At 41.4% G+C, this 23,714-nt stretch overlaps 1 protein-coding gene across 3 annotated transcripts in view; it reads right to left on the minus strand.

Annotated features, from left to right (window-relative positions):
* Window positions 1–16,814, minus strand: part of LOC127380566 (ras-related protein Rab-10-like) — a 29,541-nt gene extending 12,727 nt beyond the window's left edge. For 2 of the 3 annotated variants that reach the window (XM_051609725.1, XM_051609723.1), the window contains exons 1-4: window positions 16,628–16,814; window positions 10,464–10,524; window positions 9,239–9,377; window positions 1,589–1,678 (exon numbers count right to left, since the gene is read on the minus strand). In XM_051609725.1, coding sequence (XP_051465685.1) covers window positions 1,589–1,678; window positions 9,239–9,377; window positions 10,464–10,524; window positions 16,628–16,790 — 453 coding nt within the window. In that variant the 5' untranslated portion in view covers window positions 16,791–16,814. The remainder of the gene's footprint in view (window positions 1–1,588; window positions 1,679–9,238; window positions 9,378–10,463; window positions 10,525–16,627) is intronic. The other variant, XM_051609724.1, reaches the window with a different exon arrangement.
* Window positions 16,815–23,714: the final 6,900 nt, after the last annotated feature.

Raw genomic sequence — 23,714 nt, forward strand, 5'->3', positions numbered from 1 at the left:
CAATCAGGGCGGTGAAGCACAATTTGCTCTCTGTTGACTATTCCAAAGTATCTTTGTGTCTTTTATGTCATTGGAGAAGGATTTGATGACAATATGCTCCATGATCCTTCCACTGACCAAAGGAAGGCTGACTGTTTCTTTAACTCTCTTCCTTGCCTTTTTTAAAGGTAGGTGTCATGCTGGCCTGTTTCTAGTCAAGAGGGATCTTGCCCAACCACCATGATTTTTCAGAACTGACTGACAGTGGCCTAAATGACACTGACCAGCTCTTTCAGCAGAATTGGGTGAACATCATCATGTCTATTGATGCATCCAACCTTCCTAAGCAGTTTCTAATGTGATGCTTTTCCACTGCTGGCTGACCTGCTCCTTGCCAAACCATGCCAGTATATGCAGACTTCTGGGAGCAAGTAAAAGGGAAAGGAAGACAAGAGAAGGGAAAGGAAAAGGGAAGGAAAAGGGAAGGAACTACCTAAAAGGAGGTAGTAGTTGAGTGGTTTCTTCTCCCAAGTGGCAGGACAACAGGAAATGGCCTTAAGTTGTGCCAGGGGAGGTTTAGATTAGATACCAGGAGAAACTTCACTGAGAGGGTTGTCAGGCACTGGAACAGGTTGCTCAGGAAAGTGGTGAAGTCACCTTCCCTCAAGGTGTTCAAAAGACACGTAGATGTGGTGATTAAGGACAAGGTTTAGTGGTGAACTTGGCAGTGTGCTATGTTTGGACTCAGTGATCTTAAAAGGTCCTTTCCAACCTAAACGATGCTATGATTCTATGCCTGAAAGCGTAACAGAAGGGCTCATTCCGAGTTCCAGACAGCAGATGCACACAGTCTGCAGTTGCAAAATTTACTGATATATAATACATGCTGCAACATTAAAGTATCACAATTTCTTCTGCCATAGCATGGCTCCTGTATTTCCTCAATTGGTTCTCAGTGAGAGCAATTTGCCATTGCCTTTGAAACAGCACTCCCCACTTAACACCAGTTTTTCCCCTACACGTACATGGTCAGTGGCTATAAATTATACTGTATTCTCAGCTGTACAACACATACACAGAACCAGGGGAGCTCGATGTTCCCTGAATGTATCTGTTCAGTGTTATTTAGGACTATTAACAGACAATGCAGATCACAGAATAGCTCTTTATAGTCAGGCTGTAGCCAAAAAAAATACAATCATTGATAGATGCATTAGGTATCAAAAAATCTATGCAGAATGTATTATTAATTAAATTTTAGAATTCCATGTTAAAACAGCACTATGAAAATACAGACTCTAAAATATTTTTAGTTTTAATTCAAAATATGAGATTTCTATTGTAACACCAAAAACTTTTAAAGCACAGTTTAACCTTTAAAAGAAAAATCAGTATTCTAAAGAGACCAGGTAAGTGTTACTTAATGCATTTCTGCTCATAAGTTAAAAAAAACTCAACCACTCCAGAACTCCACAACTGTTCTTCTGGAACAAATCCTAACAGAATTTTTGGAATCCAGGAGCTTTTTATCATTTTCAGTGTAACAGCTCACAGTTACATACTAAGATACTCAGGAGAACCCAAAGAAAGTACTGGTGATCAATTATACCTTTTCTCCTTTCTGTTTTGGAACTACACGTTCTGCCTCCTTATCACACTTGTTGCCCAACAGTATTACGTCCACTTCATCACCTGCTTTCTAAAAGAGAAGCAGCATTAATAAGTGTCAAGTAAGAAAAAAGCAAACAGAAGCCCTTCACCTTCAACTCACACTAACCTTCAACACTTTATTTCCTTGGAACAAAAGGCTAAATACTGTCCTGACCTTTTAATCTGTCGAAATATTTTCCATCAGTTGCTGGGATTTGGAGGAAAACAGCAAGATTGCAAAGAGCAGAAAGAAGCCACTTACAAGTGCACTGCATAATTTGCAACCCATTTCATAGGATATAAAGTATATGGTTCATGGGCATCTTCTGATGAATGCTCCATCTTGAGGCTTTAAAGTGACTGGAAATGCCCCAAATTCACAGACAGTGCCCTCTCTGAACTAATGGGTTCATGGATTTGCACATTAGTCTGGTCTACATCCAGCACTCATGAGTAAAAAAGCAGGAATTTGCTGCACCTGAAAGAGCACCTCTCTGTGCTTCACTTTTGCATGCAGAGAGTAAATTACATTAAAAGTGTTCAAAGCCAACATAAAAGTTTGATTATTGCAAGACACTTGGAAGAAGGCAATAGAGTTCTAATGAAGTAAAACTTAAAAACCTCATTGACTCCAAAACAAAGAAAAATCTAGCTTTTTGACCTTGTCTCCATCCTTCGTTCCACTAATCCAGTTACGCGCATGATGACTGCAAAATACACAGAATGCTTTTCATCAGTGTTATTTTAAGATAAGACATTGTAACTATTCATGGCTGGAATAATGACAAGGAAAGAGAACAGTTTCGCAACAGCATGTGGAATTTGAAAACTGACATTTGTTCTGAAAATCATAATATTTAAAACCACTTTGAATGCTTAAATGGAGGAAGCCGAGGATCTCAAACTAGAGACAATTAAAGCTAATGTGGTCTGATCCCATGGCTTACATTCTGAAAGTGCATGTTCACACAGTTTCTCTAAGGGATCAAAAAGCTTGGTCTAAGGCTGTAGATCTTTTCTCTCTAGAAGGACATTGATGACATCTCTGATCTCTGTCAAAATAATATGTTTTATAAATTTCCCCTAAGCCAAAAGCAAGCACAGACAATTCTCTTCCCTAGTGCTCACACACATGCACATGGACACTGTCTCCCCTCAGAGAAATGCAAAAACCTCTATTCAATAAAGGATTTTATTTTTAGTCTGTTTGCACTTTTACAGCTAAGTTGCTTCATTTGAAGAATACAGCAGCAGACACAATTTACTATTAAAGAACACTATTTTTTCTTTAAATCCACTCTCATTTTAGACTCAGCTAATCTAATTTCATACCTATAGCTGATGCTCAAGATAATGTAGTATTAAAATGAAGTGAGCTTATCATAAGAGTACAAAGTACAGGCCTAAAATAATGAATCAATCTAACCTGGATTAATAGACCAAAATGTTAGCTGTTTCAGAATGCATTGAAATTTTACTCATTAAGGTCAATGGTTCTCCTACATAAAATTACATACATCAGTTCCTAAATAGGGTAAACAGACAATTTAACCTCGTAACATAATGAACTTCTTATTTGGTGGAAGACTGTAGGTAGCTGAAGGTTTACTAGTGACATTTGACTTTACTCTGAAGTAAAAGGTCAAAGGGAAATACTAACATACTTGATGTACAAAGCCATGAAATTAATCCTGTAAATTTATTTCTGTAACAGACAGCACAATTAATTTTTTTTTTTTTTGCAGTAGGAATGCTCTTTCTTAACAGCTTCAAATAATAACAAAATTTAAAGGAGGCTAAAGATATTAGGTCTTTCAGTAAGCACTTACTTCAACAAATAACGATATCTACAGTAATAATTTATTTTCACTTTGGTTCATCAACCAAAGAAATGCAAGCACTCCTATTTTTAAAGATGGTATCCTGCAGTTTCCTGGTTTTGGAAAACTAGAGCATATATACCAAAATTACTTCCATTTTAGATGTTGAAAGGTGATTATATAGAACTGGTCTTAAAAAAATTAAGTCAATATGACTAGGCAGAAGTCTGACCATGTGCTCAGTTGGCGTAAGAACTGCAGAGGTACACTGACTTGAACTGGCCAAAAATATGGCTCTTCACTGCTTCCAAAAGCTCACTGTGCTGATCCTCTTTTATTTATAGCTCAGGAATAAGCTTTCCAAATGCAAAATCTATAGCTAAAAAGAGGATGGTTATTTTACAGTTGTTAAGATGCTATTATGCAAGTCAGCACTGACTAAGCTAATAGTGTCAGGAAACATTTTTTTTCCACGTAATGGAAAAATACTATTAAACAGTTCATCAAATTCATCAGGGGAAAAATATTTTTCGTTGTTTTTTTTGAGAATTTAAAAAAAAAAAAAGTGGTTTGCTTTGATATCTCAAAAATACATCCAGGTTTTTGGTTCACTCTCTTCAGTTTTTCTTCTGGTTTTAACATTTCAAAGTTCACATTTTACTGAAACTTGAAACAAAAATAATCTGAACTTGGAGAAAACCCAGCCTATTTTTTTCAAACTTCTAAAAAGGAAGTCTCAACACTGTATTTCTCTCAAAAAATTGGAGCAGAGAGATTTATTGAGACTGACCAAGTTTTCTGAAGCATTTGTCAGAGTTTGGAGCCATCAGATGCTGGGAAGAGGGGCCTTCAGCTGCTGTATTCCCCAGCAGCTGGAGCTGGTGGCAGTGGGAGCCAGGCTGCCGTGAGCAGTGGCCACAGGAGGGAGCAGCACCAGAGCCTCAGTCGCAGAGGTGCCAGGGACCACTCTAGGAACACCGGACTACTGGATGCTGGCCCCACAGAACCATGGTGTGCTGCAGCAGACTGCTCTGATGGGAGCCATCTATCCATGCCCTTTGCTAGTACTGCTCAACTTTCACCTGGCCTGTGCACTCAGCCAGGTAAATACACAGCTCCTTGACTATGTGGCTATTAACAGAAATTGAGAATGCAAAAGGGAAATATCTTGCTTATTCCTTTTGTGTGTATTTCTTCCCCCCCTCAATGTTAGGTCGTTTTTAAATTATGCTTGATACCATTTTGCAGGGTAAACTATTTCATGGAAGTGCTGTGAATTCATGTGTGTGTCAGAAATAGCACAGACACCTTTATCAAAAGACAATCACGTCACATTTGTACATACTGGTTATTGGAATAAACTACCCCTTCACTGGTGAGCACAGACCCTAATGCAAATGGCTGGCCTCAGTCTCCCCTGAAGCAAACTGACTGTGATGACCCAAAGCTCACCCAGACTCCTTGTTGTCTAAAGCTACCTCTCCAGAATCAGCACCTTGTCCTTCTACCACACCCCCAATGCTGCATGATTTTCACACTTCTTGATTAGAGTATGAAAAGGGAACGTAAGTTTGTTTGCAGGTCAAAGCAGTGAAGTCAAGAACCCAGATCTGATAAATACACCATGGTAATGCTCAAGAAATGCAGCATTAGCATAATTTTTCAAATCTGAAGAGGACACAGAAATATGCATAGCCATGCAGCAAGAGAAAGGCAGGGCTGCGGAAGGCCATAAAGCTGGGAAGCTGCTTCCTCCTGCTCACTAGACAATGACACTAGAAACCGACCCTCTGTAGTAATGAAGAATAATTCACTGTCCCCCCAGTCTCACTGACAGCATAATATGGGCAGTGTTCATATCATGATTCCAGTACATATGTCTCTTTCCATGTATTTTTTTTAAGAAGCGTCACGTGATGACCTCAGTTACAAATGCCTAGTTTCCAGGACTTCAGTAGAATTGTACAAATTACAGATTTGTCTATGATCAAACTCAGCCTTGATTAGATATAAACAAATTTACCCTCAAACCAGTCTAGGATCAGAGAGGAACCAATTTAGTAAAGTGACAAGAACAAGAATTATCAGTTCTAATCGGAGTCGTAACAACAAAACCATCTATGAATAGGAGTATTTGATCCTTCTGGCTTTCCCACCTGAAGAAGAAATACGCACAAGACTTTGAAGTCAAGCTAATTTATACTTGTAAAGCATTTTGCTGTGCCACTTCTGTTTAAGTACGATGCAGAAAACAGTCCAGATTCCCAACTCTCAGATGCATCTAATGCACAGAGCCAGAGGAGGGCACTATACAAAAATGGCAGTAGCCCACCACACCCACACATTTCATATTCTGGTTGAGGGGACACCTTTTTTTTCAGATATCATAAATAGAAAGCTAATATATTCCAAGAACACTGAATGATGTCACCAACACTTGCTCCTGCATAAGAAAATGAACCTATCTTCCCAATGCAGAAAATCCTGTGCTAGCAGATAACTTCCAGCATAGGAATAATTGTTAGGAACTGGTAATGCCATCTTCATGGCTACACCAGGAGACCAGCACAATGAAAGCCAGGCCTATGTCTTTAAAAGCAAACCAGGACCTACGATCTGTGTCAAAAGTTTTTGGAGACCCAGATATCACGTGTGAACCATGGAGTTATTTAGCTTGGCAAGGACTTCTGAAGTCACCTGCTTTATCCTTCAGCTTGAAGAAGGACCAACTTCAAAGTCAGGTCAGGTTACTCAAGGCCCTGTTGAATCAAGCTGTCAGTATCTCTAGATCCTCTCTGGGCACCGATCTGAGCATTTCACCACTCTACTGTAAGGAACTTTTTGCCAGTATGTTAGTTGGAATCTTATTCAAAACACCCTGGAAGGAAGTGTCTTCTGCAAATGGATTTGGCAGACTGTTACTTATATTTAATTTTTAAAAGCTATGTCAGCAGACAAGAGGAACACCTTATTTAATTGGACATCACCCACAACCCTAGGAATAATGAATGGTTTCAGGCGCTAAAGTAATTTTCCTACAATTATCACGCTACTAATGAATGCATTACAAATCAAATATATCTGTATTGGATTTGCCAATAATGTCTTAAGATACTAATCTGTGAGTGTGTGTTTCTAGTATGCTATTTATGTACTGTCATGTTACTTAGTTTCCTCTAGTTCTGAATACAAATTTTCTACAATACAGATATGGCAGCATATTTGTGTCTTGAGCTCCCTTGAACAATAATTCATTTTTAATAGGGAAGCTGCTGTATTTTACACTTAAAATAATTGAAATACAATGAGAACATTACTGGTAATCTGATTGTAGTAACACTGACTGGTCAGTTTTTATAAAATCAATAGAGTTTTAAGGAATGCTAAACTGCTTAGATTGTCATTTTAATCTGTTGCGAAAACCGCTTAGTCCGCTGAACACATTTTTTAAAAACTTGTTTAAAATCTCTATGTTCAAAGAATACAAAAATGAGAGCATAATGAAATAACTGAACTGTCTCCAAAAATCCTCTTCGATTGGTTCAGGTGCAAACTTTACATCACTTGTTAGTCTGGTGTTTAATGAAACCTGTCTCTGTTTCCCTTTTTAACTTAAAAAAATGTCTACCCTTGCACATTTTTAAGGGTGCCATAGCAAAACCCACTGTGACACTGGGCATTTGTGGAGAAATAAATACTGGTTTGCATTCACAGACCAAAGCAAATGCAGGGAATGTCACCAACATCCAGTAAGCAGTTAATTTTCATGAAATGCCTTGTGTTATAACAGTTATGGCTTATTTTGCAATGAATGGCCCCATATATTTTCACCAAGATCCTTCAGAAATTGACACCCCACTAAGAATAAATTAATTTTTTTGTTACTCTTTAGCTCTGTTACAATACTTAACTAATTGCTAGTTTTGAGATTAGTACAATCAATCATGTAATTTACAGTCCTAGAAATTGTTTTAAATTGAGTATTTTTCTATTTTTTAATTCTATACTAACAAACTACCTTCAGGGGTTAAGAATAAAAAAACCCTAAATATTAATAGCTTGAGTATGTTTACACAAAAGCTTTGAAGTGCAATGAACAGAAAGCAGACTCACAGAGGTGTGATTTCCTGATTGACTTACACAGATTTAAGCCTGCCCAGTGGCTCCAAGAGCTAGACCCATCCTTCCTGCCACCCCAGTCATACAGTCCTGGTCCTTTCTTTGCGCTCCTGGTTGTGTATTGTAGCCCACTGAATCAACCAGTCTCTTGATCTAATTACAGATGACAAGACAAAACAACTCCTTTGGAGGCAGTGTGAAGACAGATCAGTATTTTATATATAAATGTATACACAGATACATATATGCATGTATCCATGTTATGAAGCTGTGAAGAGAAAAGGATGTGTTTTATTTTGAGCTTGCTTTCCCAAGATGAACTCTCCCATCCATCATGTCATATTCCTACCAATTCACTGCCTGAATGTTTACTTGATTGTAATCAACAAAGAGCACTATCTTGCTTGGATTCTTACACAAACATACTAACTTACCCCAGCGTCCTAACCACAAAGGTCCACGTTACTGCTTAGGGCAACCTCATTGCTCTCTGCAGCTTCTTGAGGAGGGGACGTGGAAAGGGAGGTGCTGATCTTATCTCCCTGGTATACAGTGACAGGACGTGTGGGGACAGTTCAAAGCTGCACCAGGGAGGTTCTAGGTCCCTTCCAGCAGAACTACTCTATTTTAATACTGACCTGCCCCCACCTAACAGAGAACACACCAAGAGAGACCTAGCAATACACTCAGGGTACAGGGTTACAGGAAGCTGAACGATCTGCTGTCTAAGGGCTTGCCCACTCCTCCTTCCCTGGTTCCTCCCTCACATTGTTCCCACACATTCTTTTCCTGGCCTTCCTACTCCTACCTGTTTACCTTGTGCCAACTCCAGTAACTGCCAGACTATGAACCTCTTAAACTCACTGATGGAGCATAAAACCATCCAACTGTTTTTGCTGTGGTAGTTTTCTACCACAGAAAGTCAGAGTGAAACCCAGAGAGCTCTGACAAGCTCCAGAAGCAGCACAGTAGGAGGCAATGCTCAGGAGCAGGAAGGGAGGTGGGAACACACCCCCCTTCTGGCAGCCGTGTGCTGCTGAATCACTTCCTATGCCACATAAAAGCACATGTTTCTGGCTGCAGTACCACAAGCAGCTTGAGCTAACCAAACATCTCACTGCCACCAAAAAGGGATTCTCCTTTTTCTCCCCCAGTTCCTCCCTTTTGAAACCAGCTTCTCAAAGGGAATATTCAGCAAGGACAAAGAGGATGTTTAATTTGATTTGTTTCTTTTGATTCTTGGGATGAGGTAACTACACTGAAGTAATGAAATTAAGAAAGGGAAATCACTGGCTGTTATATGAAATTTTGACATGGAAGCCAATTAAATGCTGGGATGAGCTCATGGAGATTGGTTTGTGTATAGCCACACCAGTGACACAAGCACCATAACTCAGCATGTGCAAACCAGATTGGAAGTCATGTTTTAAAAGTACTTCAGAAAACACTTCTGCATCATCACTGGCTCGTCCTGGATAATCGACACTGTATTTCAGTTTCAGATAACAATAATCCTATTATCATAATGTGTGCTGAGTTAAAAGTAAGAAATTCTGGTTAGAAACATATACTTCACGGAACAATAATCTCATGCAGTCATTTAAAGCATTAAGTGTAGTAACTCATTAATTACCTTCATTAAGAGATCAACCACTTTTAGATATATTTACCTCATGTATGTCTTTCATCCAGCTTGTTATATTATGAAAACTGTCCAGATTTGTGATGTCATATACAAGAACAAAGCCTTGGGCACCACGAAAATAGCTAGTACTAAGTGTACGGAATCGTTCCTGGCCAGCAGTATCCCTGAAAGAAATTGTAAGAAATCACACACACAAACAAACAAAAAAGGATGATCAAACTGCAGAACCACCCCAAAACATCACTTTTTTTAAAGGAGCATTGTCCAGATTTTGAATGGAGTACCCTACCATGAAAGGAACAAGATAACATAAGGATGAGAGAAAATCTGGGTGCCAGATGCTGCAGTAAAAGAATTACACTGGAAATTTACTCTAAATAGCACAGCTCCACTATGGAGACTAAACCAGAGGTTGAAATCTGAGTGTAACTTCAAGCCTATCATCGCTTCTCTATATACAGTTAATCGTTGGGATAGTAAACTCAGGTGATGAAAACAAGTTGGATTACACGCACAACAGGAGTCAGATGACATCCCATATCCTGATAAGCCTTTTCTAAACTGCAATACAGACAGTAAGCTGGTTTATATGGAAGGTAGGTTTTGGGAAAAAGTCATAAAATACAGAGATACAGAGATTCTTACACGGAGTCAGGCCTTAAGAAAGCTATAAACAACTCTCCAAGATCTTTGTATTAAAACTTGAGATGGAATAACTACATATCTAACACTGGTCTGATAATTCATGTACAGAGTTACTCCTTAATACGTTAAATACTAGAAAATAAAGATAACCTTCTGTATTGGATGTCTGGAGAAATGGCTTTCAGTAGCTATATGCAGTCTTTAGAAAAACTTCAAAAACAAAAAATTGAGTGTAGGTTCCAGAACATTCATCTTACTATCTTTCTCTCAGTGACGTGTGTGAATATGCAAATACGAAATGTAAAATTTTCTTGCTTTTACACTTCTCCCAGTGTTCCTATACAATTAAATATACTAAGTAGAGATGGGAGGCTGCATTGTTTGTATGCTGCAAGTTTTACTGTTTAAACAACCTAACAACAACTCTTTATACCTTGTAGTAGTTGCTGCAAAAAACATGCTCCCCTAGGCCAAATTAAAATTTTAAAATGACCCAGTAAGAACAACTGCACTTTAGGAAGACATAATTAAAAGCATATGCGATTTTTCATGCTGTAATGTAATTTAGTTGGCTCTCATTTGTGGTGATATAAATTAAAACTTACCATATTTGAAGTTTCACTCTTGTACCATTAAAGGTTACTAGCTTAACTTTAAAATCAATGCCTAGAAGAAAGAAGAAAATCTGTAACATTTTTCATAATAACACGCATTCCCTTTGAAGATTATTTCTTAGCTCTAGTTATCAGGCAATTTTGAGCAGGAAGTGAAAAGGAACTGTATCAAACAAAGAATAACTAGCCAACCATATATATTCAAAATGGAAGTTGCAAAAGGAAATTATTCAATGGTGAAAACAACTATGTGCCAATACATGACACAAACACAATTCAAAGCAATGCCAATACAAAGCGATGGAGGAGCAGGTCAGAGCAAAGGTGCAGGTACTCTGAAACTACATGTTGGTATTTCCACGAATAATGGACGTGACATGACAGCAGCTTCATGGCCTATGCCATGCGGCTTATACCAAAAAAATACTCAGTGATTATTAATAATACTGGTGAGTACAGTTGTGTCCAGTTTAATCACAACAGCATGGCATCTACCAGTAGGGAGGTAGAAACGCTTACAAAACTGTTTAATCTGTGACACCATTTTTCTGTCCTTATTTCCAAATCTCCAAAAAAATTAAATCTAGGGTTACATGAACAGGAATAGGAATTAGCTATACTAGTTAAATGCAACGACAAACATACACTGGATTTCACTCAAAATGAAGAGGATTGTGTCTGCAGCCTTAATCACTGTGCATCCCAGATCCAGAGCACCAATGCTGAGATCAAGCATTGGCACTTGAAATCAGAGCAGAAGGTTGTCTCTACATACAGTACAGATCTTTCCTCAAATATACTCACTTTATATTTTATAGTGTTTTCCTTTATTATATATCAAATGAGTACTCCAAATGTGGAAGATGATACTTCAGTTTATGGGTTGTCAAAGCTCTGATCTTAATATTAGAATCTGCTAGCTATCAGCTGTTGTCTTAAGAGTAATGCATGTCCTCACATTTCATGTTTTTTTTTCCCCCAATCACTTTATAGCTGAAATTTTAAATACTGTTTAATAATTTATCTGCTGCCTTTTTTTTCCCCACTGAAAAATAATAAGGCTATTTTTGTCAATTATATTAAATGAAGTTAAGGTGACATTTCAATAGCTAGCCATTCTGCATGGACAAAATTCTGTAAGGCCAGAATATGGCTACTTAATATGACCTCAGAATGGACTTTCACCTGTAGCAATGTCATTTGAAAGAACTAAACTGATTGAAAAAGCATAAATGCACTGATTTCTGTAAGAACTGCCAAATCACTTCATGAAAGAAAAGCATCCATGGCAGTAAACCAAAATCGCACTAGAGGAAATGCTGCTCCCTTCCTTTTTACTGATGGAATTACTGTGCACAGAACTTTGACAAGTCCACTCTTACGTGCATGATTCCAATGCTGTTAACATTTTTGTATGTGTGTGGTAAAACAGTTTAGGTGGATTTTAAAAATTATTATGATAATCATGTCCTTCACTTGATGAATTTTTATTGAAGCTCCAATGGAAAGGAAAGATGAAATAATATAATTGGTATCTGTAATTAATATTACACAAAGTTTCCGCGGTGGAATTAATAATGTCAGATGGAAATGTAATTTAAACCAAATTTGCTCATGTAAGGTGAAATTCCAATGTGATGGAAAACATTGGCTCCTGAAATTCACATGGTTTTGGTTAATTATCTGTATCACTTTCTCCAATTCATGTTAGAGCAATGGAAAAGGGACAGAGTACACCGTGGGAGGCTGGAACGTCGCTTTCAAATGGTGTGTTGGGAATACAGCAAAATATTATAATCCAGCCAAGGATTCCTAGACCTATAGGAAACCATCCTTATTTGATATACTTTTTAATAATAAATTGCTATAAGCTTTTTTTTCTTTCTGTATAAAAAGGGAAGCAGAGTGCTGAATCAGACTAAAACTTAATCTAAATTAAAATAAGGCTTATTGACTTCTTAAGTCAACTTCAAAATTTATTGACCTAAAAGGTCAATGAATGTTAGTGAAAAACAGAAGTCAATATGTTCTGCATGCATGAATTGTTCATGTCTTTATATGAAATTTCCAGCAAACTTAGCAAATTGAAAAGACAGAAAAGAAAAATGAGAAATACAATGCCAAAGACAGCTCACAGATTTCAGATGCTTTTAGGCCCACGTAAGAATACAACATGATCAACATAACAAAGCGAGCATTGATTACCTCTCTTGAGTTAAATGTTATTTTGAATGCAACAGCTTGAACTTGCTTCTTTTAAATTGTCAAATAAGACCAAGTAGGGGTACACTGGGCCCCAGTTCAAATTCCAGTTGTTATTTACAAGTTTTATAGCCATGAGATTAATTTATTTTTTTTATGTTCCAAGTAATGGGTAGGTCCATATTAGGAATGAAGCACCTTAAAGACAGCTGGGTCTAAAAAGCATCAAAATAGTCAGCGACAGGAGATTTCAGCTGTGAATTGCCCCTCCATTCCCTCAATACCTAGAAAATAATCTTTGGCATTTTGCAGAAGTCCTCTTCAAAAAGGTCTTTTGCAGCTGGCCCAGAAGTTTACAACACACTCTTCACCTAATGCAGTTGGCAAGTTCCTGATATAAAAGGCTCAAAAAAATATGTCTACCCGGAGCAAATGAATGTTTGAGCAGGATGCAACAGTGGTCCACAGCCAGAAGGCAGGACATGCCAAGGAGCAAGTTCTACCTATCCCACTTACTGTCATACAGCAACTTCAACTCGGGACACGGGGAAGCAGGTGGTATCAGCTCCTGTGCCCAAGCTGGACAAGCGCCCAGTGAGATGTCGTGGGTTGTGTTTCCACTGTGTTACTCCTACCCATACTTAGTTCTTGCCAGCTGCTGGTGCATTTCTTGAATGAGACTTGTCTCCTGTACACATCAAGAAATATCTGAGGCAGAGTGGTATCTAACCAGTCAGAAGTACTGATAATTACTGTTTTGGTAAGAAAAATAACTCATAATATATGATGGCTTCTTAGGAAAGTGACAAAAAATCCAGCCTTGTAAAAAAAAGCATAAATTAAGATGCAAATTACTACTAGTGTGTCAACACAGTTAACAGATTTACCTTCAATATAGTTAATTTCTGTTGATTAACTTTACTTCATTTCCTTCAAAAGTGAGTATCAGGGAATCCACACAAACTTTAGAGCTGGTTCTCTTATTCATTATGCATTAGAAACAAATGCATAAATCACTTTAATTTAGAACTTCACTCTCAATATTATTTTTTTAATAGAGGCATTAAAAAGCAAAAGTTTTCTTTTTCCTATAAATTATCTTTTTAATTATTTTTATTAACTTTTTTTTAATCCTAAGGCAGGGGTTGCACCTCTTTTAACTAGGACAGATTTGGGAGGACTTACACTTCTAGAGAAATGCTTCTCACAAAAAACGTGTGCTGGGGGACCACTGCCTCCATACTACAGCAGTGAGATCACAATCCTGTTCACCTGTACCCGGGGGATTTCTTGTTCATAAACTTTCTCTATGGCTTTATATGCAACGCCATTCTTTAAACAAAAACATTTATTCTTCATAGTCTATTCATAATACAATGGATCTGCCTTATGATGCGTATAAGTTTAATTAGAAAACTATAACTGCTTAGAATTTACTCAAACTGCATAATTGAAGAGGAGGAAGTTTACCCAGCCTTAAATGTTTTAAGTGCTGTATAAGAATGCTTTTTTTTTTTCATAAAATATGTAATTTTAGAAAAGTTCACTACTACTGCAGCCTACTACAAAATGTTTGGGTTTTTTTAACTCTGCAGTAAGACTGGGATTTTTCCTATTAACACAAACCTGTGATTCATGATGACACAGAAACTTCTGTGCCTACGACCCTTTGCCACTAAGGAAGGTAGTGGCACATGATTTTGTCACAGTTGAGAGACTGCACAGCCTGGGTAACCTTCCCTCTATCCAAGTCACCTGGATAAGTAGGGTGAAAACCAGAACAACACCAGATGAATATTCAATAGGCTCCATGACAGACAGGGATCAATTGACTGAGCTTATATGAAAAAAAGACATCTGATGAAAGCAGCTTTTTGTTTTGATGGTCTTAACAAAGTGTGAGAAGACATCATGAACAGAACAATGACTGCATTGTGTCTTCTTCCTTTGCAACATCACAGGCCACGACCTGTAGGCCAAGCTCTTGGCTGTAGATATCATAATGAAAAGAAACTTTCACTTCTAATATTACTGTTTTAGAAGCCTTCACTAAAAAACCAATTCATTTCAAAAGTCTAAGCTTTAATACACCTCCTAAGATGGAATTAAATGGAACACAGTATTTCAGAAATAACTTTAAAATCACATTCAGGTAACAAATGTCATATTTGGATTATTCATTTACATTTCAGAGAAACATTTGTTTAAACAGTTTTTAAATATCTCAAGAGTAGGTTTCAGGAACAGTAATAAAACTAATAAGGTTAATGTCAGTCCACAACTGTCCCAAAACTTTTATTGTAACTATTCCTTAGACTACTTCAACCTGTAACTTGGAAAATATATTCTTAATGTCATCACCATAAAGGAGTTTTTGACTTTGCAGTGGACTGAATTAAAACAAATCGTGTCTCAGAATAGTAACCTCACAGTCAGGAATCTCCAATAGAAAACCCATCGACAAAGCTAATGTTTGTTTCCATGTCCATTCCTTGATACTCCTTCCCAAGTCTGGTAAAAAGTTGCCTGTTATAAGGATCAATTTCACAACATTACTCCTAGTTGTTTTCCTCCCTTCTTGTTTGTGTCAGTTTCAGAAGCTGCTTTTCTAGAATGGACAGAAAAGTAAAAAGTGGTTTAAGTTCAGCTGTTCTCCTATGGGAAGGTCAAGTCATCTCATGTCCATTAAGTACTCCCCGGGCTGACTGCTGCCACAGCTACAACCTGTGATTTTTATTCAGCTCAGCCAACTCCTTCCGCACTGAAAGTTGTATAAAAGAGCCATGCACATTCCAAATGCAGAAAAACGCTACTTCTTGTGCGTATTTCTCTTCAAGAGCAGAGAAAATGAATTCTTACACACACACCCAATTAAAAACGGAAACTGGGAAGATCCCTGCAGCCAGCAAACCCACGAGTGCGTGTCTTCACGCTGGTGACCCTGTCTTCAGCCTGCGGACAGTCAGCTCGCTGCTCTCGGGGGCACCGTGGGGCTGGCGCAGCGGGGCAGTGGGGAGTTCCCCATCCCCTCCCACCTGCCGAGGTGCCAGGGAAAGCAGCAGGCTGGCACAGCCCCAAACCACCTTGGTCTGGCAGGGCTAATAATTATTAAAAGCAGTGGCTCTGCTTTAATAATCACACACGTGGCTGCTACCTACAGTAGGAGGTTATCTTGACTTTATACTGTTAAAATTATTAGTACAATGTTAAACCCTTGTCTAGCACAAAAGCTGGAGGAGCTGGGCATTTTACTGATGCCTGACAACTACCGCGTTCTCTGCGCCCACAACGACGCACAGCAGCACGGACTCTGCACCTGTGGACAGCAAGGAACAGTAAGAAGGTGTCCCTGTCCATGCAGGGCAGTTGGAACTTGATGATCTTTAAGGTCCCTTGCAACCCAAACCATTCTATCATCCCCAAGTTTAAAAAAACCCAGCCGGTTCCGAACGCCCCCAACAAACAGCAAGGACAGTGTGACAGCCGGCACAAAAGAGGCTCTGGAGCGTTTCCTGGCAGCTTAGAGTGGCTGGACACACGCAAGAGAGGGAGATCTGACACCTCCGCGACGGGCAGCGCCGGGAGGGCTGACAGACAGCGCCGGGAGGGCTGCCCCCAAAACCCGCACCCGCGCTCTGCGGGCGTGAGGCAAGCCCGGCAGGACAGGCTGCGGAGGGAGGGAGGGAGGCAGGGAGGGCAGCCCGGCCGAGCCGCCCGCCGGGACACACGCCAGCCCCGCGGGGCGTGCGGCAGCCCAGGCCTGCCCACGCAGCCGGCCGCCCCGGCCGCGGGCTCCGCTTCCCAGAGCGCTGCGGGGCCGTGCGGGAGGCTGGCGGGCCCCGGGGGGCGGCAGGCCCGGGGGGTGCCCCCGGGGGACACGGGCAGGGGCCAGGCCGGGGGGCTGCGGGAGAGCGCCGGCAGGGCCGGCCGCCTCGGGGCCCGCGGGCACTCACCGATGGTGGCCAAGTAGGAGGAGGTGGGAGCCCCGGCGGGCGGCGAGCCGGGCTCCGTGTACCTGCGCACGATGGAGGTCTTCCCCACGCAGGCCTCCCCGGCCATCACGACTTTCAGCAGCAGCGGCGGGCACCCCGCACCGCCCTGCCCCTGCCGCGCCATGGCGGGCGCCGAGTGCCGGCCGGCCCGGCCCGGGTCAGGCAGGGCGGGGCGGGGCGGGGGCCGCCCCGCTGCCGGGTGGTGTGGGCCGGGCCGGGCCGGGCCGGGCGGGACCTCCTCGGGGCTGCCGACCCCCCGCCTTGCGCAGGCGGGACGGGCCGCGGGGAGCCCCGGAGGCGCCGGGGGGTGCTGGGCTGCGGGGAGCGGGCTGCGGGGGTGCTGGAAGAATAAAGCATCTGTCGGGGTTTCCTTTTTTATTTGTGTTTGTTTGGGGTTTTTTTTCAGTCTAACCGAAGGTCGCCGCCGGTAACGCCAGCCGGCAACCCGCGCACCTGCGGCAGAAAGTACGAAACCGGTCCAGCCCGAAATTATTTAATTCGGGCGACTGCTAAAAAGATAAAATCTGAGACCGAACTGGTGGAGGGGGGGTAATTCCGTGCTGTACGCTGCGGCGGGGCCCCGCAGCAGCCCCGCAGCTCTCGCCGCCGCCGGGTCCGCGGCGCTTGAGGCAGCAGGAGCTCGCGTGGGCGCTCCCGCCGTGGCCGCGGACGGCGCGGGGGGGGCAGCCGGTGCGGGGGCAGCCGGTGCGGGGGCTGCCGGTGCGGGGGGAGCCGGTTCGGGGGCAGCCGCCTGCACGGGGCGGCCGTCGCCGTGCTGAACGGGTCAGCAGGGCCACCTCGGACCTGTCCCGGATCCGGTGAAGGCTTCCCGGCTTCCCCATGGGCTCGGACCTCCCAAGGCAGCCTGCCCTTCAGCCATGGCCCTGAATTAAGGTTACGAAATTATGCGAAGATGCGCTTTTTTTTTTTTTTTCGTGAAGTTTTGTCACCGGGGAGGAGAGGGGGACCTTTCGCAACCCCCGTAACACCCCGGGTAGTACAGAAATAAACAGTCCCGTTTCTTTTCAGTTCCTAGCGTTAGAGACAGAGACAGAGGAAATAGGTTTTAAAAATTTCCTCTTTCTCACTTCTGATTTGCTGTCAACTGACAGGCTAAGTGACCTACACTGTACAAAAAAAAAAAAGTGTACCAACAGTATAGACTTGCTGCATGTGTGTCCATATGTTTTTACTGAAATCCCTCGTTGTCCAAATTATAAGGCCATTTGCTAATGTGCACACTGAACTTGTCTGGTGTCATGGATTTAGGAATGGGGTATACTTGAAAGTGTTAATAGACGTTTACAAGTATTTGTAGCTGTCTAGGCCCATAAAGGCTCACCACAGATTTTGACAATTTCAATTTCAGGCAATTCCGCCATCAATTCACACATTACAGAGCACTAGATGTAACATACTCACTGTTTGTGGGGGACAATTTATGACTCAGTGAGTTCCACCTGGCACAATTTGGGATGCCCTGGTATCATTTCAGGCTTATTTCCCCTGCACCCCACTCTGAACCACACACCAATCTGCACCTCAACTTGCCAGAATCAGACTGGTTAGCCACAAACCTTTATGGCTTTGTGGCAGTAGATCTTGAAGAAGTGGCAGAGCTTGTTTCTCAAAGTCAGTGCAGTTTCCTTCATTGCTGGAAGAAAGATAATTTCTGCTACAAGCTGTGAGGTAATCAGTAGGAAATGACTGATAGAATCAGCTACTGAGTTAGCTGGTTATTTTAGGAGTGATCTGTGAGACATGACTGTGTAAAAAAGCCAATGCTACCAACGAAGGCATCAACTGAAGCGTTTCAATTAGGGACAGAGAAATGCTGTGTATAGATGAGACTGAATACATACTTGAATGAGTGTTGGTGGGAAAAGTTGGCCCTACAGGACACTTTCAGCTGACACATCACATTATGAAAGTGTCTGGGGAGCCCCTCCTTTACAATTAAGCTGTGGGCGTGTGGCTTGCTTTGTTTAACAAAACTAAGGCTAGGGAGGAATATGGTTGCTGTCTGCCATGACAGTAATCGTATTAAATGATAAGGGAGTGAAAAAAGCTGCTTATACAAAGAGATAATAGAGTGAATAGATATGCACTGACCACGAATATGTCTGAGCTAAAAATTGAGAGTTTTATAATGCTACTTCAGAAAATTCTCACAGTCGAGGTCATCAGGAGAAAAATCTTAATAAAGACAGAACACGGTGAATTTGTTAGGGAGGCTATAACCACATGCAATAGGGAAGGACTGGACTTCATGAAACAGAAGTCTTCCTCTGAGAAACATCCCCTGCTCTCTCAGCAGCCTGTCAAGTTCTGCTTCCCTGTGCAGAATTTCAAGCTACTGTTGATTATCCCAGATCTGAGTGATGATGGGGTGCTAGCATATTCTGATAGTTCTCATGGATCAGAGGTGATGATGTGTGTGAGGAATCTGTAACCCGTATGGATAATCTAACATTTTCAGCAGGGGATGGGTGTCTCCAGACAGCTGTGCATCAATCCTGCTCCAGTCCCTCCATCAGTGTGGCTGCAGGAGCAAGGACAAAGCTGGTGCTTTTTCCTGTAGATGGATGCTCTAGTTCAGGTTTGACAGACACATGGATTATAGACAGACACATTGGTTTATAGATACATGTCATGGTTTGGGCCCAACACGACAACAAAGAGCAGCCCCATGGCCGCTCACTCAAGTCTCCACTCCCACCCCCCAACACACACACACTCTGGGATGAGGAGGACAAAGCTCATGGGTTGAGACAAAGGACAAGGAGGGTTCTTCACTGATTAAGGTCCCAGGCAAAACAGACTCAGCTTGGGGAAATATAATAATTTAATTTCACACTAATCAAACACACACAGGACACAGACAACACAAAGAGCAGGGCTTGCATATGTTACCCCCACCCCTCCCTTCTTCCCTGTCCCAAATCACTTTGTTCCCAGTTTCTCTCCCTCCTTCCCCCCAGCGGCACAGGGGGACAGGGGATGGGGTTTAGAGTCAGTTCACAGGCTGGTGGTTCTTGCTGCACCATCTTCCTCAGGAAGGATTCCTTACAGTCCTTCCATGGCTCCCTCCCACGGGAGAGAGTTGTCAGCGAACATCTCCTTCATGAGTCCTTCCCACGAGGTCCGGAGCTGCTCCAGCCTGGGCTTCCCACAGAGTCATGGGTTCCTTCAGGAGCAGCCAAATCCCCTGGCACTGAGGTCTTCCAAAACTGCATAATCTGAGTCCACAGGCAGCCAATCCACTGGCCACAAAATCCAAGTCCTGTGGCCAAGTTCACCCCTCCTGGCGCCTTCAGGGAATGTTCCGCCACGTTCCTCCATGAGTGCAGGGGGACAGCTGTCATCTCACCATGGGTTGCAGGGAAACTTCTGCTTGGGCACCTTCTTCCCCTTCTTCCTCACCAACCACCAGCACCACTCTCGTCCTCCAGCACAGCTCTTCTTCCCCCAAGTGCTTCTCTGCTCAGGTGTTTTAGCTGTTCTTTTGTATGTTAGTCCCTGAGAGGCATCTATTGTCCCTCTAATGGCTACTCGGCTGGGTTTGGAGCAGGGGGACCTTCTCAGCTTCTTCCCAGAGCCACTCCTGGTGCCCTTCCCCCATACCAAAAAACCCATCAAACCAAAGCAGAATATACCATAAGACTTAGTCTTTATTGTGGAGCTTTCTGCCATCCTCTGTTCTTAAGATGCTCTTCACAAAACAACTGTCTTCAAATGATGGCAACGCTGCAGCTTCCTGCAGCAGTTGGATTTAAGGGGGCAGCCTGTACTGATGGTGTTAGCAGTGATGCTACATTAGCTCAGTCTTTACCCTCTGTTGCCTGTCAGGCCAAGCAATATAAATTAAAAGGCTCCCCGTAGTATTTTGTGTATTTTAATGTTGATTTATGAGCAATGTGCAAGGCAGGATTCTAACTAATTTCTTAAGAAAGCTCCAAATGACCAGGGTTATGGCTGCAATCTGTGAGTTAAAACATCACTTTCCCAATATTCCTATCCACAAGGGGACACTCTTTCCATCTCTTACCACCGAGTAAAACCGTTTAAATGTTAGCTCTTGAAAAGCTACCATTCAATGAATTACATTTGACTTTTCTTTAAAATACATGGTTCATGCTTTAGAAAAAAATTCTGGATCTTTGCAAACTAAATGATGTTACTGTATTTGTAGAGTTAATAATAAGTAAAGTTGTTCTAATTAAGCTAATGACTTAAAAATAGTGACTGCGCGGCTACAAGACAATCAGTGCAAAGCACTGAACAAAGTTTCCATGGTGTTCATTGAGATATCCTTGGAAAAAGGATGTCTTTTTCTCTTGTCCAGCTTTTTTGATCCTTCATTTCCATTTCTTTGACTCAATTTTTCCAATAATGTGATGAATAGTAATAACATTAACAACATCATTTTAAATACCATTTTAGTGGGACACCTTTTTGTTCTCACACAGAAAAACTACTAGAGTTAGTAGGATTTAATTTTATAAAAAGGTGGGTTATTGCAACATCGCATTCCTGTACATTGAATACTTGTAAATGTTTATGGTTTCTTTATATATGTGGGACTTAGATTTTTGCTTCTTACCTGAAGTGTTCAATTCAGGAATAACTGCACAGTTTACTCTCAGAGAACTGGAGGACTTTGGCAAACAAGATAGTGCCATATTTTTTAATTCTCAAAATGTCCACATGACTTTTGGGATTCACCTTCCTGTGTGCTTTATTGCTATGAATTTCCCTAATCCCTCCTGATGAGTCAGCACGTTGTTACAGCAGCTGCTTTTTTATATGGCCAAACCACTGCAAAAGGTGGGCTAGCTCTTCACTGCAGTGACAAGTACTGTAAATTGCTCTGAATGCAGGAGGGAGCCAGAAAGATTCTTCAGCAGCATATTTCATACAAAGCATCCAGCATAATCTCATCACTGAGCCTGCTTTGGACTTTCTTGCAAGTAACTTTCATATTAAAAAACCCACAACAACCAAACAAAACCAAACAGTTAAGGGGACGAATATGACTATAAACCAAGGATGAAGAAACAGCAGCATTCATTCAAGTACCCTGTTTCTAAAACACAATAATACCATTATAGATGTCACAGCCTCCTTAGTGAAATAAAGCTTACAAAATATTGCAAAGAGGCTAAATGTATTTCCATTTGAAATTATTTTGGTGGAGTATTAGAATACTAATGCAATTACAAATAGTGGCAGCATATTCATGCAAGTTTTCCTGAGCTGAAGGTGTAAGGTAAAAATGGTAATGAGAGGAAAGAGCGAGGTTTAATTTGGATTTAAAATCCTTAGTACCCTTGTGTCAAGATTACCCACTGAATAGATTCTGTTAAGTGACCTAACTGAAGCTCTTTGCTTTCATTAGTGTTAAGATAAAACCACTTCTGAGTGGACAGAAGTGAGGTAAATTACTCATGATAGGCAAAACAGGGTTCACTAAGCCCTAAATGAAATTTCTGGGCAAACTGTAAAGTATTTTAGTTATTTAAGAGACAGGATTCACTGTTAAACTGGAATATAATTTTTCAGATTTCCTCAGAGAACAGGGCACCTCTCCAAGTCAGAATGACTCAAATGTGTGGTCACTGATTAAACTCCCTGTTGAAAAGCGGTTGTGATGAGGTGCCCACTGTTTACAGCTGCTTATGACTGGGTTCAGAGTTGTAGGGACATTTAATTTTATTTTCCTTAATTACAGAAGTGAGTGTTACTTACTGGGTTAGCTTATTGTCTTCAGTAAGAGTATCCTTTGATACCTCCAGATTCAAAGTCACATTTCTAGTCTACTGATGAGGAAGATAAATATTAGCAGAACAAACTGAAGTAATCTAAGCCTTACATCAGGGGTCCTGACCCTTCAAAAACATAGAATGGAGACCAAAAATGAGAGGAAGAGTCACGCTCAGCTCTGCCTCAACATCATTGCTCTTGGACCTATGGAGTTTGTTAGCAAAGGATATTTAGTAATTTGCTAATAAAACTCTCAACTCAGCAACAAAAGAACACCTTTATAAATAAACAATGCTAGAGTTCCCATATCAGAAAAGGTAGTCTTCTGCAGCTCCTTTTGCAGTGTATGATTTTTTTTCTGAATTAGAAGCAGCAGAAGGAATTTGTAGAGACCATACTGATTGCCATCCGTATAATTAACAAAATTCTGGCTATACCAGTACTCTGTAAATGAAAACTGAAATTTCTGGAGAGCCAAGCTTCTGAGCAGTTCCAGTTTCTGACTGATTCGCTATCAGCCTTGCTCACTGAACAGCCAGAGAAGTACAGGCTTTAAATACACACCCTCCCCTCAAAGTCACTTGGACTTCCCTGTTACTCAACACTGTGCTTTCTCTGGGTCACGGCTTAATTATCTGGCCAAGATTTTTAAATTTGTAATCAGTGTTACATTTCTAAATTAGTGTACAGGAACTTAAAAACTTACCTAGTTGCACGAATGCTAACTGGAAACTGCTAGACCCTTAGAAATTCAGTAGTTAGTTTTGTTGCCTCCATACATCTTTAGAAAATAAGATATTAGAAGCTAATTCTTCAAAACATTAATTTACCCTCCAGATATTTAATAAAGATTACTCTAATGTGCTTTTATCAGATAGAAATGTTTTAAATATTCTATGCACTAGGTTGCCAATTCTTTCCTGTGAGGGTGGTGAGACAGTGGCACAGGTTGCCCTGTTGTGGATGCCTTATCCCTGGAAGTGTTCAAGGCCAGGTTGGATGAGGCTTGGAGCAACCTGGTCAAGCAGGAGGTATCCCTGCCCATGCAAGGGGATTAGAACTAGATGATCTTTAAGGTCCCTTCCAATCCAAACCATTCTGTGATTCTGTGATCTATGTGTGGGGGAGCACAGAGACAATGTCTAGACAGTCAGTTGCTGACTGTGAGGAGTGAAGGGCAGCAGACAACGTGCAGCCCATGTGAACACCTGCAGCTGCACGCTTGGGAATTTCCACACCACTCAGAAGCGTTTCAGGTGTTTCAAGCATTACATGTACCTCTTAC

This window comes from Apus apus, chromosome 2 (assembly GCF_020740795.1).
Source record: "Apus apus isolate bApuApu2 chromosome 2, bApuApu2.pri.cur, whole genome shotgun sequence".
Lineage (NCBI taxonomy): Eukaryota > Metazoa > Chordata > Aves > Apodiformes > Apodidae > Apus > Apus apus.